Genomic DNA, 15,063 nt, shown 5'->3' with positions numbered 1-15,063 from the left:
TGTTTTGCGTAAAAATCTTAAAACCCATGGGCAGGTTGCAAGCCACTAGTCCCATAAGTTTTTGGGAGAACTTCCGTTTTTCCGGAGAACACGTGGAGCTTATTTCTTGGAGGCGACTCCAAACCGCCTCCCTTGCACCTCCCAGTCACTTGATTGCAGGCTTTTGGCCGGACCGACGTGCGGGACACAAGGATGTCATGAGTCAGTCCTGGCTCAGCAGAAACAAGGAGTCCATCCCCTGAATCCACCTGCGTCTCCGGGCAAGCACAAAGCCGCTTTTGGTCCGCGATTAGCCCCCTATCCGCCACCCGGGGACGCGCCACGTAGCCTCGCGACTAACCGGTTGTGATCCCTCTAGTGAGGGAGATCCGTGGCTTCACTCGTTATCTGTCGAAATAACGAGTGAAGCCACGGATCACTCGTTATCTGTCGAAATGCAAGGTTCCTAAGTAATGAAAGACTAGTAACACAGTGCTGCTGCAGGAGAGCGAAGGAACTATCGCGCAATCTGCTTATTATCTGTCATCTGCAAGCTCTTCACAAGAGTAATCTTAAACAGTACTGAGAAAAAGCGTTAGCGAAGGACAGTCATGCAGGCAAGAAGGTTGGGTGTGTGCTTGTTTGTCTGTCTGACCGTCTGTTTTTCAATCCATCCGCCTGTCCTTATATCGGACTATCTGTCTGCCAGTCCATCTGTCTGTGAAGCAGGCGAATTTGTGGCAATGCGCTAGGTCTTTGGCAATAGAGGGCAGTATTAACACTCGAAGTCGAAATTCACTACGACTGCTACTACGAAGTAATCCTATTCGTGCACAATTACACGCATAAAGGATGAAATACTATCCGAAAATCAAGAAAAGGAGATCCGAGAGGTTAATGCGTCAGGCCGACCTTATACGCTACTATACGGAAACCAAATAACTTTTGTAAATATAGCAACTACACCTTTTCATGAATACGGACCAAATCTTTTGGTGGTTCTTTCTCAACACTCCATCCATTAATACAGTATACTTTCACCTTCGATTTCCCTATCGCCAGTAGTCGCACGGTGTAGCCGTCGCCTTTAAACGGAATTCGGTGGTAACTTTATTTTTCAAATAAGTAAAGGAATGGGTTACATTGGTTCATATCTTCCACTTTTACGCTCACCCCTCCATAAGTGCCGTCGGTTGGGAGTATGTATCTATAACAATAATTTGTACTTACAACTAAAAATTTATAGTATTTATATAGCAGCGTTGAGCGTTTTTTTTATGGTTCCGGCAGAATCTTAGACGTCATTTACCGCCGCAAAGGCGTCGAAATATAATCATGTTAGGGAAATACGTGAATTTAGCAATCTATATTTGGATTCCAGTCTTCTATAGTTTGGAAACATCGTCTCGCTGAGAAACGCTGGTAGCAGGCACATACCTACTGTGAATTCGTATTAACAACATCCACCACGTCCAAGCAACGAATTAAAGTATTATGCTGCCGATATCTAATATTTATTGATGCACTAGTAGAATAATAGTAGTACCTTAACATAGTATAATAATAGCTGTGACTAATCGCAACTATTATTCTACTTTGATAAGGAACTTACGTTGTCTGGACGAAGTTCGCTTGCCACAGATTTTTTTCTCATTTTCTCTCTTCACAAAAATCTTAAGCCCTAGATGTTGTCCTCACTTCGCGTCCTCGCTGTTATGTGCATCCATGAATATAACAGCGTCTGGGCTTGTTTGGGAAAGCATTCGGAAATAATCTGCTTGTGTATCATCGTTGAATGGCGCTTGGGCCATGATATATTGGCCTGAAGTGTCCTAATTGAAAAGTCGAATTCAAAAAAAAGGAAAAATGAGAAGAAAATGGACTATTGAAAAGAACATGATTCCACAAATGATACATAGGCATAGTATGATTTCCGAGAGTGGTGGTATTCATTGCTAAAAGCGTCTTCCTATTTGCAGCGGACACAGAATCATGTGTACTGTAGCATCAGTTTTTCAATCCAGATTCTTGAGAAGTTATTATCAAAAGAATTCCAGGTAAATTTCTGTTCATTATTTTGCCTGCATCTAGTTTCATTTCAGTCCATTTCTGTCACTCTGCTCAGTGCAACAGCTTGCATGACTGTACTCCATCAAGTGAGCCTTAAGCCTTGCTCGATGGCGGAACTGTGAAAACACATATGTTTTTCTTGTGGTCAGTTTACGCTAAGAACTTAACGGCGCATGTGCTAGGTTTACATATTTCAGTTCTTGAATATCAAATATGAGGTACAAGTATATTTTCTTTCCCAGCTCCATTCTAAATTCATCTCAGCTTCCATATCGTCCTCATCTGTCATCCCATCCCATGAATTCAAGTCATCACACTCCTCTATGCCGTTGTTTATAGAAGCGAAGATATGGTCATGTCAGCCTTTCCTCTCTCCTCTTGATTATTCCGCTTCAGAACACACTCTTGAGAATCACTTGATGCAGTATCAGAGCGCGACCAACTGCGGAAAACGACGTTGCAAACCAAAACTAACCACTATTTCTACGCATCACACTGCTAACCTAACTTCACTGATTTTTCTTACAGTGTCTTTCATGTGGTTACGTCATCACACTCACCATCGGTCTCTATTTCTGTTATTCAAACAATTTGGGCAGTCGGCATCAGATATTTTCTTACTTTGTTGCGGGTAATTTTTGATCTGATAGTGAAAGTAAGAAGGTAAACAATAAAGCAGCAGGTAGGCAAGATTGTGTGCAGACGTCATAGAATTCTACAAAGAACTCAGTGATTATCAGATCAAAGATTCTGTAGATGTGCAATAAGCACAGCTGTCTGAATGTACATCTACAGAATGACGAGTATTGTGCAGAAATCATGCAAAAAAAAAACCGTTCCTGCACAAACAATGACCATGTGATTTGCGCATATATAGTCTGGTCAAAACGCCGTGAAGTTCGGTGCATGTACGCATGCGGCAACGCTCGGGGCGTCGCGGTTGAAGTCGAGGTGGGGACATCGCGAACAGTGGCGAAGAGTGGTACCAGCAGAAGTCATCCCTCGATCCTAACCGCCACACCGCACTGCTTCGAGCACAGCCACTTACGCAACTGCACTGTGCATCATGTCGTTTTGACTTTACTAAGTGTACATGCGTAGGTGGTCAGTTTAACGTACAAGAATTTGTTTTCATCTTCAGCAATTGAATGTTAGTTATTTGAGGCCGACTGGACTGGGAATTCGTGCGTGGGGACATCTGTAGGAGTTCTAGAAGTAGAAACTTGCTGGATCTCCTTCTGAACTGCGAGATTTGATTCGTCAACTGATAGCAAAAGATCCTATTTACAATAGTTACCATCATCTGTTGGACTTACGTGGTTTCGAACACCCATCAACGTAAGAAGCGTGGTAGTAATCAGGGCTTTCGTTCAAAACGACTCGGCTCCAGTCGTAAAGTAGCACAACTTAAGTGGCATATGGAAAAATCTCTTGGCAACAAATCCAGCCTAGTCTCACCGTCTTGTTTCAGATTTTTTGGCATGTTCTCCTTTTTCCAATAAGCAAAAAAAGTCGGGGATTCTTTGACGAACTCCTTATGCGCCTCTAGCACTCCATCCCCAAGTTTTCTAGATGCAATGCGTGCGGTGAACTGGAAGTGATCATCCAGTAATCCAGAAGTAATTATTTTTCCAAACAATGATACATTACATCCGGTCTATCTGACAATTAACCTTACATGAGCCACTCACACTTTCAATTAACTTTTTAGGGGTTGGCACTTTGCTTTTCGATTTTCGTGTTGATCTCGTCGAAACTCGATTTGGTGGAAGCATAGCAACAGAGCCCTCTTTTGTGGCGAATGAATCCATTCCGATTAATTTCACCTATAAAGGGCAAGAGTAATAGATGGTCAGCCCACTGATTTAGCAGAAGTCTACCTTTCTCTGGGTAGCACAACGTAAAAATGACTAACACTTTCTTTCCCATGACCTCAATCGTGAATCAGGTAAACATCTTAGGAAGTGTCCATTACTAATGACTGGTGCGCATTGCATGCAGTTTAGTGCAACCTTCTTAGATTCTTGTGGCTTTGCGCTGACACAACAGCTTGCCAAACTTCTTTATTCGTTCGAAACTTCGTTTATTGATTCATACGGACCACACCAGCGACCGTCTTCAATCGTTTCGCGCTTAGTTAAAGACCTCATAGTTAAAGGCATCACCCCACGAATCTGAGGTGGTGCAGATTTCAGGTGGAGTATTCGTATACAGGATGGGAGACTACGGCGAGGGGGTGATTCCGTCCATTTCTTCCTAACTGCCGTAAAAAACGGCCCAGAAGATACGGCTTTATTCGTTTTGGCGCACCATTTTGCACAAGAGGTTCGATTGGAGCGCGCCAGTCTTGTGCGGCGCCGCATCTTCCGGGCCGTTGTTTACGGCAATTAGCAAGAAATGGACGGAATCACCTCCCTCTCCGTAGTCTCCCATCCCGTATACAAATACTCCACCTGAAATCTGCACCACCTCAGATTCGTTGGGTGATGCCTTTAAAGACCCCGCACTTTTAGTTAAAGAACCAAAGGAAACTGCCATCAGTCACCGATTTTCGAAAGGAGGACCTTGAGCGGTGGAGACTCTAAATCTCATCATCAAGGCAGTGTATTCACAATGGCATCTGAATAACGAGGACTGTCTGATGTTATCACCAAAGCGGTAGAGATGTCCGTTGTGGAAACCTGATTAGTTTCTGCTTCAGGTTACTACAATGGAAAAAAAAACTGATGTAGTCGAGGGAATAAAGTATTTCTACACGGTCAAAAAGGAGAAAACAAATTAAATATCTACAAGGACGAACAAACGGTTCGACCATATTTTGTGCAGAATGGAGAACGTCCAATGTTGATGTATAGTAGGGTCAAAACGACATGAATCACGAGTGTACTTGCAGTGCATTTGCGTACGAGCTCGAAACGGCGCGGTGGACGCAGCAGTCGGAACCGAGATGGGACTTTCGCAAACTGCAGCGATTGGTGGTGCCAAGAATGGTTCCACCACGCTCCTAGCCGCACACTCCACCGATGCGCCTCGAGGAAAGCCGCGTATGCAATTTTGTACGCGGCCTTTCTTGAGGCGCTTCGGCGGAACGTAGTGGCTTGGGGCGTGGTGAAATCATTGCTGGCACCACCCGTCGCTGCAGTTTGCGACTGTCCCTCTTCAGTCCCAACTGCTACCTCCGTTGCGAGCGCCTAGGCAAATGCACCGCAACTACAGTCGTGATTCATGTCGCATTGACCCAACTATAACTGGAAATGCTGCCTCAGAAGAGAATTGAAGACACTCCTTTGGCGTTTAAAGGCAGCATACCACGAATCTGACGTTGTGAGGGAAATCGCAGGCCAAGCTAGAGATATGGTTGTAGATTGCGGGAGCACGGGTGGTTCCGCTAACATCTCCCTAATCAATAATCACTGTAGGGAAACGACGTCAAAGACTCCGTTTTTCACGACGATTTCAGTTGCAACGCGCCACCCTTGTGGACGTGCCGCATCCAGCTGCGCAGCGGTCGAAAGCAAGAGAGTCCTCCTGGACTCCCTATCCAAGATAAACCAATGCACAGGTTGCTGAGGGGACCAGAGCGTACACATAGAAGAACGTTCTAATGTTCTTCGTAAGAGCTACAGCTGTATCCTTCTTAGGACGATTAGCGAGGGGTGAACGGAACCACCTCTGATTCCACAATCTACAACCCATCTCCAGCTTTCCTCGCGGATTCTCTTACCACGTTAGATTCGTGGTATGCTGCCTTTAATTATTCTATTCTTCGGCACATCAGTGTTTTCATCGGTTGCAATTTCTTCGAGAATCTCAACACAAGTCTCAACATAGCTAGCTAGCTAGTAGAGGGTAACTTATCTTCTCCCCTTTGTTCTCTTCTTAAATGTATTGCAGTGTAAATCCCAGATACTTGCTTATCTTGTTTTTAATGCTTTTTCCCTTCGTTTGAGAAGGTATTTCCACGGAAGCAGTTTTCTGCGTACTTATTGCGTGTCTTGTGTCAGATTGTTGCGACTTCTGTGCAGAACCTACAGACCTCAGCGAATTTTGTGCAGGATGGCCAGTAGTTTTTGTTCTTGAACGCGAAAGGCAAACTGTGAAGAAAATGAGCTTTGATCATCACATCAACAACTCTTCTACTCAACAAGAGCAAAATGAAAGGATATTCCGTATTGTTGTTCTGCTGTTCTAAAACATATCGCTTTCATATCATTCAAATAGGCCTCGTTTTGTGCAGTCCAGCACTTCAATCAAGCTCTGCAGATGGAAAGAACAGATCGATCTTCAAGAGACGGCTCTGCCGGGGAAATCTTCGTTAATACTAGCAATGTACAGCAAAAATGATTGTAGTCAACAAAGGAGTCAATTGTCTTCTAATGTTCGAAAAACTCTTCAAAAGTGAGTTCAAGGAGACAGGTTTGGCTGAACACTGGAAGAGACAACCGACGTAGCCAAAGAGTGATCGAAAAACCAAAGAGCTTGTTTAATTAAAGAAGCTTTGAAGCCTTCAAGCACTAAAATATTTCAACTATTACCATAGAAGTGTACTCGGCGTGTTGGAATCATGCATCTCTCGGAAGTCTGACCTGACTCCTAAGACTTCGGAAAGTGGTAGCTTCTTTCAAACCTAACTTGTGATTCATTAATGTTGCATCCTTCCGCAGTTCCCTACATCGACAAACTTATAAAGTCGTTCCATTTTCGTATTCTTTCCATCATCTCCTATCTTGCTTCTGCTAGGAAGAACAGAGGGAAGTCGTCATTTTTCTTTTCGGTTTTGATCAGAAACAATTCCCCTATTGCTTGACAAAGCACTAACGTTTGGGAAAAAATATTGCTCGATGTGCTTGTTATAAGTGTTTTCTTAGATATCATGAATTTGAAAAACAACATAATTTAAAACGGAGTTTTCGGGCAGCAAAAATCAATATTTTCTACATCTACTTATCTTCGTTTCTGTTCACAGAGGCTAAAAATCAACGAAATAGTTTGATACATTTGCGTCGCGTACGGAAAATGCATCGTAGATGAATCTGTGGCTCAGAAATGGTTTGCCAGATTCCCACATTTTCACCACACTGAAGAAGTATGTAACGCATTGTTGCATTTCACGTGTGCTATTTACTATGCATTATTGCAGAACATCGAATTCTTCTAACAATAAGGGAGGAAGGCGCAGAGAGTAGAAACTCTTGATCTAAAACCAGTTACAACGCAAAGTATGGAGCCAAATAATCATGATGACGCCTCACACACTTTCTCAACCGCCCCAATTTTAATCTGCCTAATATGTGGTATCCACGTCTCTAATCATACCGTTCCAGGTTTTTGCACTAATGCTCAAATCTTCAAACCACCACTTATCATTCTTTCTTTGGTGAAAGCGCAACGTGAACGAACGCACGCAAAACGACGTGCCGACGTGTTGGACGTGCCCTACTAAATAAAGTATTTCCATGACATGAGTATACCTGTACTCACAGACACACATAAAAACACGCAGAATAAGTCTGTTATTGCATAGCACGGTACGACGGTATGATAGCATTTAATCTTCGAGATTCTATTTCTCGATCCTCTAGATTCGGAATGTTACTCATGCAAATAAATTATTAGTCCCGAGCTTGAAAACACAATTAAGCAGGAGTGGTTATTGAGCCTGCTGTCATCATGGCATTATCGAAAGGTAATACGTTGTTGTGTCGAAACTAATGAACACTTTCCTCAGAGTTAGTTTCCTTTTTGTTAGCATATAAACAAAACCAGTCTAAATGATCGGCTAAGCCCGGACTTCAGACTTTTTTGTGCTGTTCTCTTCGCTTACCTTCACTGATCAATTAATCAAAATTAATCAAAAATTGATGGTAGTGACATTTTCTGTGAAATCAGAATTCTGTTTTTCTAACCACTCACTAACATTTTCTTCTTTCTTTTTTACCATAAATAAAAGCGAAAGATTTCATAGTTTTATTTCTAAACGCGTCAGTTCAACACTTTGAGAATGTTCAAACTTTAGCTTCAAACACTCCTTCGATTCCAATATAATATAGACGCAATTTTAAAGCATTATTCGAAGTATTGGTTTTCTTCCTGTTTTCCCAAAGAGCTATGAATGAATGATGTTTAACATGAAATGATGTGCACGACATCATCGTACTGATAAAGACAACGTTCCTCGTCAGATTACATAAACAGCTTGCTACTATTTAAGCAAGCGGTTTCATTCGTGTTTCCAATTTCTGAGAAAAGCATGTTACCAACCTGAGGTAAACAGGCAAGGAAACAGACGCTCGGAGGAGTCTGCGCGGTAATACTGCATTATGGCAAAGCAATTCCAAGCCGTTAGACCCAGCCACTTTTATAGCTATTTGGCGCCGGCGCACCAATCTGCCTCGATGGACCCGTCGATCCCATTTTATAGCTATCTGCGCTGGCGCACCAATCCGACACTGTGGGACCAGTCGCAACCCCTTTTTGGAATTTCGTTTCACACAGACAGACACACACATACACGCGGATTAAGGGCATCACCCCACGAATCTGAGGTGGTGCAGATTTCAGGTGGAGTATTCGTATACGGGATGGAAGAATACGGAGAGGGAGGTGATTCCGTCCATTTCTTGCTAATTGCCGTAAAAACGGCCCGGAAGATGCGGCGCCACACAAGACTGGCGCGCTCCAGTCGAACCTCTTGTACAAAATGGTGCGCCAAAACGAATGAAGCCGTATCTTCCGGGCCGTTTTTTACAGCAATTAGGAAGAAATAGACGGAATCACCCTCTTCTCCGTAGTCTCCCATCCTTTATACGAATACTCCACCTGAAATCTGCACCACCTCAGATTCGTGGGGTGATGCCTTTAAGCGCGTTATTATATAGCATGATCATGATATTCTGTTTAACAAACCTGACAACACTTTTTTATTTGAAGAGCTGTTTAGGAATATCAGGAGGCTACAGTTGCAACTATTTTGCGTCACTGAAAGAAACAACACGAGAATCCATAGAGGAATTGAAAATCTCGACAACACCAAAGCGTCAAGCGTAAGCATTGAAGAACAGTCAAGATAAATTTTAGAAAGGCTTGGATTACTTTCGGATATTCCTATAGTTCCGAGCATTTTCTAAAAAACTCACCTGCAGTCACAGCTGAATGTGTTGTCCCTGTCTGTGGACACGACGACTCGACGACAGCACTATGGCTTCTAAGAGCACGTAGTTATTTTTCACTGTTTTTAAAGTCTATCCGTATACGCATGTTTTCGTTCATTTTCAAGTTGTACTGCATGAATAGTGAATAAAGTATAAAAAACTATTCTTCATTAGTTTTGTCCTCTGCTTCTGCTGCTAGAATGAGTAAAATACCAGTTTGTAGGACCTGATTTTTGCACTTTTTTGCCTGATTGTGAACAGCTGTTCTACGTTGCTGTACCGGAATCGTTCTCTTTAATTTAACAGTTTCTTTAACTGGCATATCTCCAAAGATCTAATTCTGTAGGATTCAATTCCTGCCCCATTATTTCGTAATCTTATTAATAATAATTAATAAATTAATTAATAAATTAATAATAATAATTATTTCGTAAAGTTTACCAAACTGAAGAGGAGTTCGACATTTCGAGATGTCGGAAATATCGAACTTCTACTCAGTTTGACTCGACTTTTCTGAATCGGAAGCCTGGCCAGTGAAAAAACACTGCTGAGATTCCGCAAAGACTTGGTAAAATCTCAGGAGGTGTCAAAATGTCAAGAGCTCTAAGGTCACATAGAGGCTCTTTGATCCTCATAGGCTGGCGAGGACCTATGGTGAAACCTAACCTCGCCATGGCAAGAGTGTTTAGTATAGGGGAAAATCTGTGGGTCAGCATACACAGTGCTCCAGTACCCACGACACTGAGTCCTGGCGCTTCAGACGTCGTATGGCACGGCGACTAGTGATAGACGATCAAAATCTCATCAAGGTTGCTTAGGAAGTCTTTGAATCTGAACCAAGGCGGAATACACACTACCCACTACTCGAAATGCAGGCTGTCTCAGAGTTTGCTCTCACAACACGGGAACACAGACGACTCACATCTCTTTCATGGAGCTGTAGAGCGCACCAAACTCCACGTAACTGTTTTACAAAAGATGACGGTACATTCGTCCTTCGCGGAAGAAAGGTTTCGTCACGAAGTTTTTTTGTGCACCCATCTGCCTTTTATCTCGTCGATTCTAACTAGATCGTCGCCTCCTCTGAGAATTCCTACATTGAGCGGTTGATGTTAATTATCAGCTGCAGAAAAGCTTCGAAGGAGGATTTTTTGGGATACAGATAGAAAACGAATTCTAAAACAGCACAAAGCTGAAAAATCTAACTCTGTCGCATCGGTCTCCCCGCGAATATAATATTCCATTGGTAACCTGGATGTAGACAAGATTTGTCCTGAATAAGTTCCACTGGGACTTTTTTCTTTGTCGACTCTTCTGTTACGTGTTCTTATCCATAACAAAGGTGACCCAGGTGACTTTTGAGGCTACAGTCTGATAATCTTGGTGAGCGGCTTTTACAAAGCATTCACGAAAATCATCCTCACCCGCATGTCAAGAACGCTGTGCGATGCTAAACTTCATGTATAAACTAGATCCCGTCAAGGTATTAACTACATACATCACATTCAGATCAGGTCGAGGGCCTAGAGGTTTACTGGGAATACCGTCTCCCCCTGTCCTAACCTTCGTCGAGAAGAAGAATGAGAATGCATTTCACAGCGTAGAAACGAATGCAATGTCAGCGAATGATAGCTCTGCCCGATCGGGATACGACCGATGCACCACATCAATACAGCACTTCCACCATTTCCTCACCATACCCACTAGAGGGGGAGTACCAAAAAGCGATACTGTATCACCGTCACCAAAGCTCTTCACGGCTGCACTACAGTGGATAATGAAATCAATTGCTTGGGAGGGGGCATAAGTGTTGATGGAAGGTTCTTCTAAAATTTGATTCGTGGACGACATCACTCTTTTTTCTATGAGTAAGTACATGCTATGAACAAAGAATTAAACAAAACAAGGAAGAGTACAGGATTGTGAATAAACGCAAGGAAGACACAGGTCATGAAGAACGTCTACTACGAGGACGGAAGAATGCAACTTGACGTAATTACCAAATCGTGGGAACTTCGTCATGCGTGTACCTCGCACGACGAATCATCATGGAGAACGGAATGACTTGAAAGAAGAACTGGAAAGATGGATGAGAGCTGCGTGGGCAGTAATCACACTTGTCAGCGAAGCTACGGACCAACTGACGGACCAAGAGCTCCAACAGTTCTTCCAGCGCCCCGTTGCGCAGCAGAGACGTGGGTAGACACCGCTGCCATGTCCAAGAAGTTACCTACTAATTATAGAGATATTGAGAGATAGATGTCTTCTGAGGTTTAATTGGCGCACACAGCGCCGTCCTCGCACCTCCGAGGGACTAGATCACGAAATCGACCATATTGAGGTCTGTCTGCGAAAAAATACGATCAAAGATATAGATCACAAGTATGAGTGTGTTCGCGCACAATCCTCACTCATCCTCTTAAAAAGACGTGTTGTAACGCACCTCCCTATAAACGCGCCGCGTATTCGAACACACGAAAATCAATTAGGCTCCCTCACCAACCTACTCAGCCAAAACGAGTCGATAGGCTCCAGAGAGAAGTAGCGTGCGCATGGAGACGTAGCATTACAAAGCGTCTCGTGGGAAGAACACGAAATCCCACCCTCACTTTTTCACAACGATTAGGAGGAATTGATCGTGAATGCTCATAGGTGTGATCATCCACCTAACCTTAACTTTTCGTAGAGAGATCCGCGATATGCCACATTTAAGAGGAATGTCATGTCTTCGTGACCCAGCGGATTATATGTCGAAAACCAAGCATAGATGAGCCGGCCGCATTACGAGGAGAATCGAAGACAGATGAACCCAGAAAACGTCAGAGTGGAACGCCCCAAAGGATGCTGAACACTCTCGACGAAAACCTTCAACAAAACGGACTAATGTGTCTGCTGAACAAATGGACCAGCTGAGAACTCAGCTGGGAACGGCTCAAAGATCTCGGCAACATCACTTCCGAAACCTGCAGATATCTTGGATGACGATGGCGAGGAAAGGAACTCCTTAAGAGGTTGCTAGGGTCTGCGCGTTCAGTGAAGACGGCCCATCTACGTATCTAAGTAAGATTAGCGTTACTTGTGGTCGCAGAATGACTACGATATAAGCACTACACGGAAAATAGGACAGAAATCTAGCCCCTATGAACTTTAATCTTAGACACATTCTAGCAACACATGAAACGATGAAACTAACGAAGAAGAATTTCACTCGGACTACGTCTTAATCTTAATCTCAATCACGTCTTAATCATGCAAGAAGTACACGAAAAGAACCAAGAAAAACAAATGAAACGGCTTTGATGGACCTATCGATGTCGTCTTCCTATTGACGAATCGTCGCATCGATTGGAAGTGGACGTTTTTAAGTAGTGCTTTACGCCGACGCCGTCTGCACGTCTACAGTGCAGAAAAAAAACTTCAGCCATTTACATATAATTCCATGAAAAGGAGTTTCAAGCAATAGCCGGTGAAGTGCTGACAAAAGATAGCTACCAATTCTAAAATCTGGAGGACCACCAACTTGCTTCAATTAGAATTTTACACCAGAAGATTTGAACTATTAGAGACGCATTACAGATATAATATTCAAAACATTATAGTGCTACAGGACCGGGGTAAAATGTAGTTTGGGGGAGGCGCTCAGGGAGCCTTTATTCCTCGAAGTAAATAATTAAATCAAACGGGGTCCTAAGGCCTAAGTATTAGTCTTAGAGGATCTATGACATGTAAACTAAAGCGACTAAGAGAAGAAACTAAATTAGAGCGAAAAAATAGCAAACTGAGTGCCCCCTTCCTTTTCAACTACATTTTACGCAAGTACTGTTTAAATTTAAAATTTTTACAAATTCAGCAGGCAAAATTTGTCCGTGTAAGTATCGTCGGGCTTACTGCATGTACTATCAATTTGCACATCTGTTCGCCCTACTCAAGTATTGAGAAATTTCTTTAGAATTTTTCCAAATGAAAGAGAAAGGTTATTCCCACTTTTCTTTTGGAAGTAGTAACAACGGTAGAGGCCAAAGTAATGTGGCAATAAGAAACTACGAGTCCTCAGCAAAGAACTTTCTCCTGATACATGAAGAAGTTTATCGCCAGACAACAATATCAAAATTGAACGGTTTCGTGCAGGAAACAGTTATGTATGAAGGAAGACAAATAATGCACAATGTTACTCTATTAGTTTCTATATACATATATGCAGCAGAGACAACACTAGGAAAATTTGTCACCAGTAGTTCGTCACCTAAAGCATCTAGGTCACGACCATCTCCGACGGACGAATCGGCTCACCAATTCCTCGCATTTCGCCAACTTTCGCCCTCTTCCTCCTTTGCACACTAAGTTACTCACTGCACGTCCGGAGACATCTGTGAGGATATGGATGAGGAATGAAGAGGCTTAGGAAACTCATGGAAATGTTAACTTACATGGAGATAGGAATTTGTAGTAGACGACGATCGAAGCAGTCATGAGTATAGTGAAACCCAGCATATAAAAAGTGATTATTTCACCCGTTTGAAAGGGCTAAACATAAGAGGAATCATTTTAAAAGAACAATATGTGGGAGCGAAAGTTGGAGAAAAGCAGCACTCACTGCGGATGTCGTCATGAAAATGAAAAAGCGGAACAACTATTGGGTGGGAATACTTTAGTGGCAGTTCTGAGTAGTATTCAGGGGGGAAGACTCTGCAACATCCAATATTACATCGCATCGATTCTTCCCTCCAGGCTCCATCTCGTCGTACTCTCAATCCACATGCTCTCTTCACATTTCCTACTTAGCTGTAGAGCACGAAATCCTTACTTCATAGGCATTGTCACTTGAGCAGAGTAGTTCGAGGAGTAGCGTAAGGATCTGGAAGAAACAAGGTTTCAGTTTAACATGGTATATATGTACATACCACTGTGCATTTATATCTATCTGAGGTTGCGCTTTGATCAACGATGATCAGTTCTGCAGTGGAATCAATTTTGGAAATCCTAAGTGACTAAAGGGAGAGAGAATCACTATAGAAACTGCCTTCCCCGTTGTTAAGGTCCAGATACATATGAATAGCGACACTAATAACAGTAGGTTAGTTCTTCAACCTACCTTAGCTTGTTGAAAAGTTGATAACAAATGACTGAGAGAACTGCAGAAAAGCAGTGGAAATTCTGGACTCGTACAGTATTACACTGCTGATCGATAGCTTTTCAGGGATTTCCAAAAGGTTTCGATGCTGCTGAATACCGGTTCGTATACACTGTAACACCTGTTTATTCAGAATTCTACTTCTGTATTAACGCTGCATGTCATGGCAAACTCCTTCAGTTCCAGACCGTGTTTTCATTCCAACAGTCCCAGCAATACTAAAAGACATAGTAGGATCAAAAACATCTCAAGCTCGGCGCGGTTAGGATAGATGTACGAACCTCGAAAGCTCCACACATAATTGCAGTCCGAGTGAAGCTAGTGACCAGCTCGTTCTCAACCGCTCGCTTAAAGGCATCACCCCATCTGAGGTCATCCCCATCATCTGAATCTGAGGTGGTGCAGATTTCAGGTGGAGTATTCTTATAAGGGATAGTAGATTATGGAGAAGAGGGTGATTCCGTCTATTTCTTCCTATTTGTCGTAAAAAACGGTCCGGAAGATGTGGCGCCGCACAAGGCTGGCCGGCTCCCCTCGAACTCCTTGTAGAAAATAGTGCGCCAGAACGCCGGAAGCCCTATTTTCCGGGCCGTTTTTTGCAGCAATTAGGAAAAAATGGACGGAATCGCTCTCCTCCTAATAATTTACTATGCCGTATACGAATACTCCACCTGAAATCCGTACCACCTCAGATTCGTGGAGTGATGCCTTTAACCGCGGTGGCTTAGACAA

At 43.0% G+C, this 15,063-nt stretch overlaps 1 protein-coding gene across 3 annotated transcripts; it reads right to left on the bottom strand.

Annotated features, from left to right (window-relative positions):
- Positions 1 to 496: 496 nt before the first annotated feature.
- RB195_018392 (uncharacterized protein) lies at positions 497 to 13,809 on the bottom strand (the record flags this gene model as incomplete). Of its 3 annotated transcripts, XM_013451081.2 has the most annotated exons (11): positions 497 to 550; positions 946 to 1,064; positions 1,122 to 1,186; positions 1,678 to 1,801; positions 3,169 to 3,258; positions 3,366 to 3,455; positions 3,508 to 3,640; positions 3,741 to 3,875; positions 13,491 to 13,567; positions 13,628 to 13,724; positions 13,795 to 13,809. In XM_013451081.2, 11 exons carry the CDS (start codon positions 13,807 to 13,809, stop codon positions 497 to 499), a joined length of 999 nt encoding a protein of 332 aa, XP_013306535.2. The 3 variants fall into 3 exon arrangements, with proteins under 3 accessions (XP_013306535.2, XP_064041709.1, XP_064041710.1); XM_064185829.1 differs by lacking the exons at positions 497 to 550; positions 13,795 to 13,809 and adding an exon at positions 3,930 to 3,935 and having other exon boundaries at positions 940 to 1,064; positions 13,628 to 13,670; XM_064185828.1 differs by lacking the exons at positions 497 to 550; positions 3,169 to 3,258; positions 13,795 to 13,809 and adding an exon at positions 3,930 to 3,935 and having other exon boundaries at positions 940 to 1,064; positions 13,628 to 13,670.
- Positions 13,810 to 15,063: the final 1,254 nt, after the last annotated feature.

Source organism: Necator americanus, chromosome II, assembly GCF_031761385.1.
Source record: "Necator americanus strain Aroian chromosome II, whole genome shotgun sequence".
NCBI lineage: Eukaryota > Metazoa > Nematoda > Chromadorea > Rhabditida > Ancylostomatidae > Necator > Necator americanus.
Note: the sequence above shows the minus strand (reverse complement) of the source record. Positions and strands in the feature narration are given on the sequence as shown.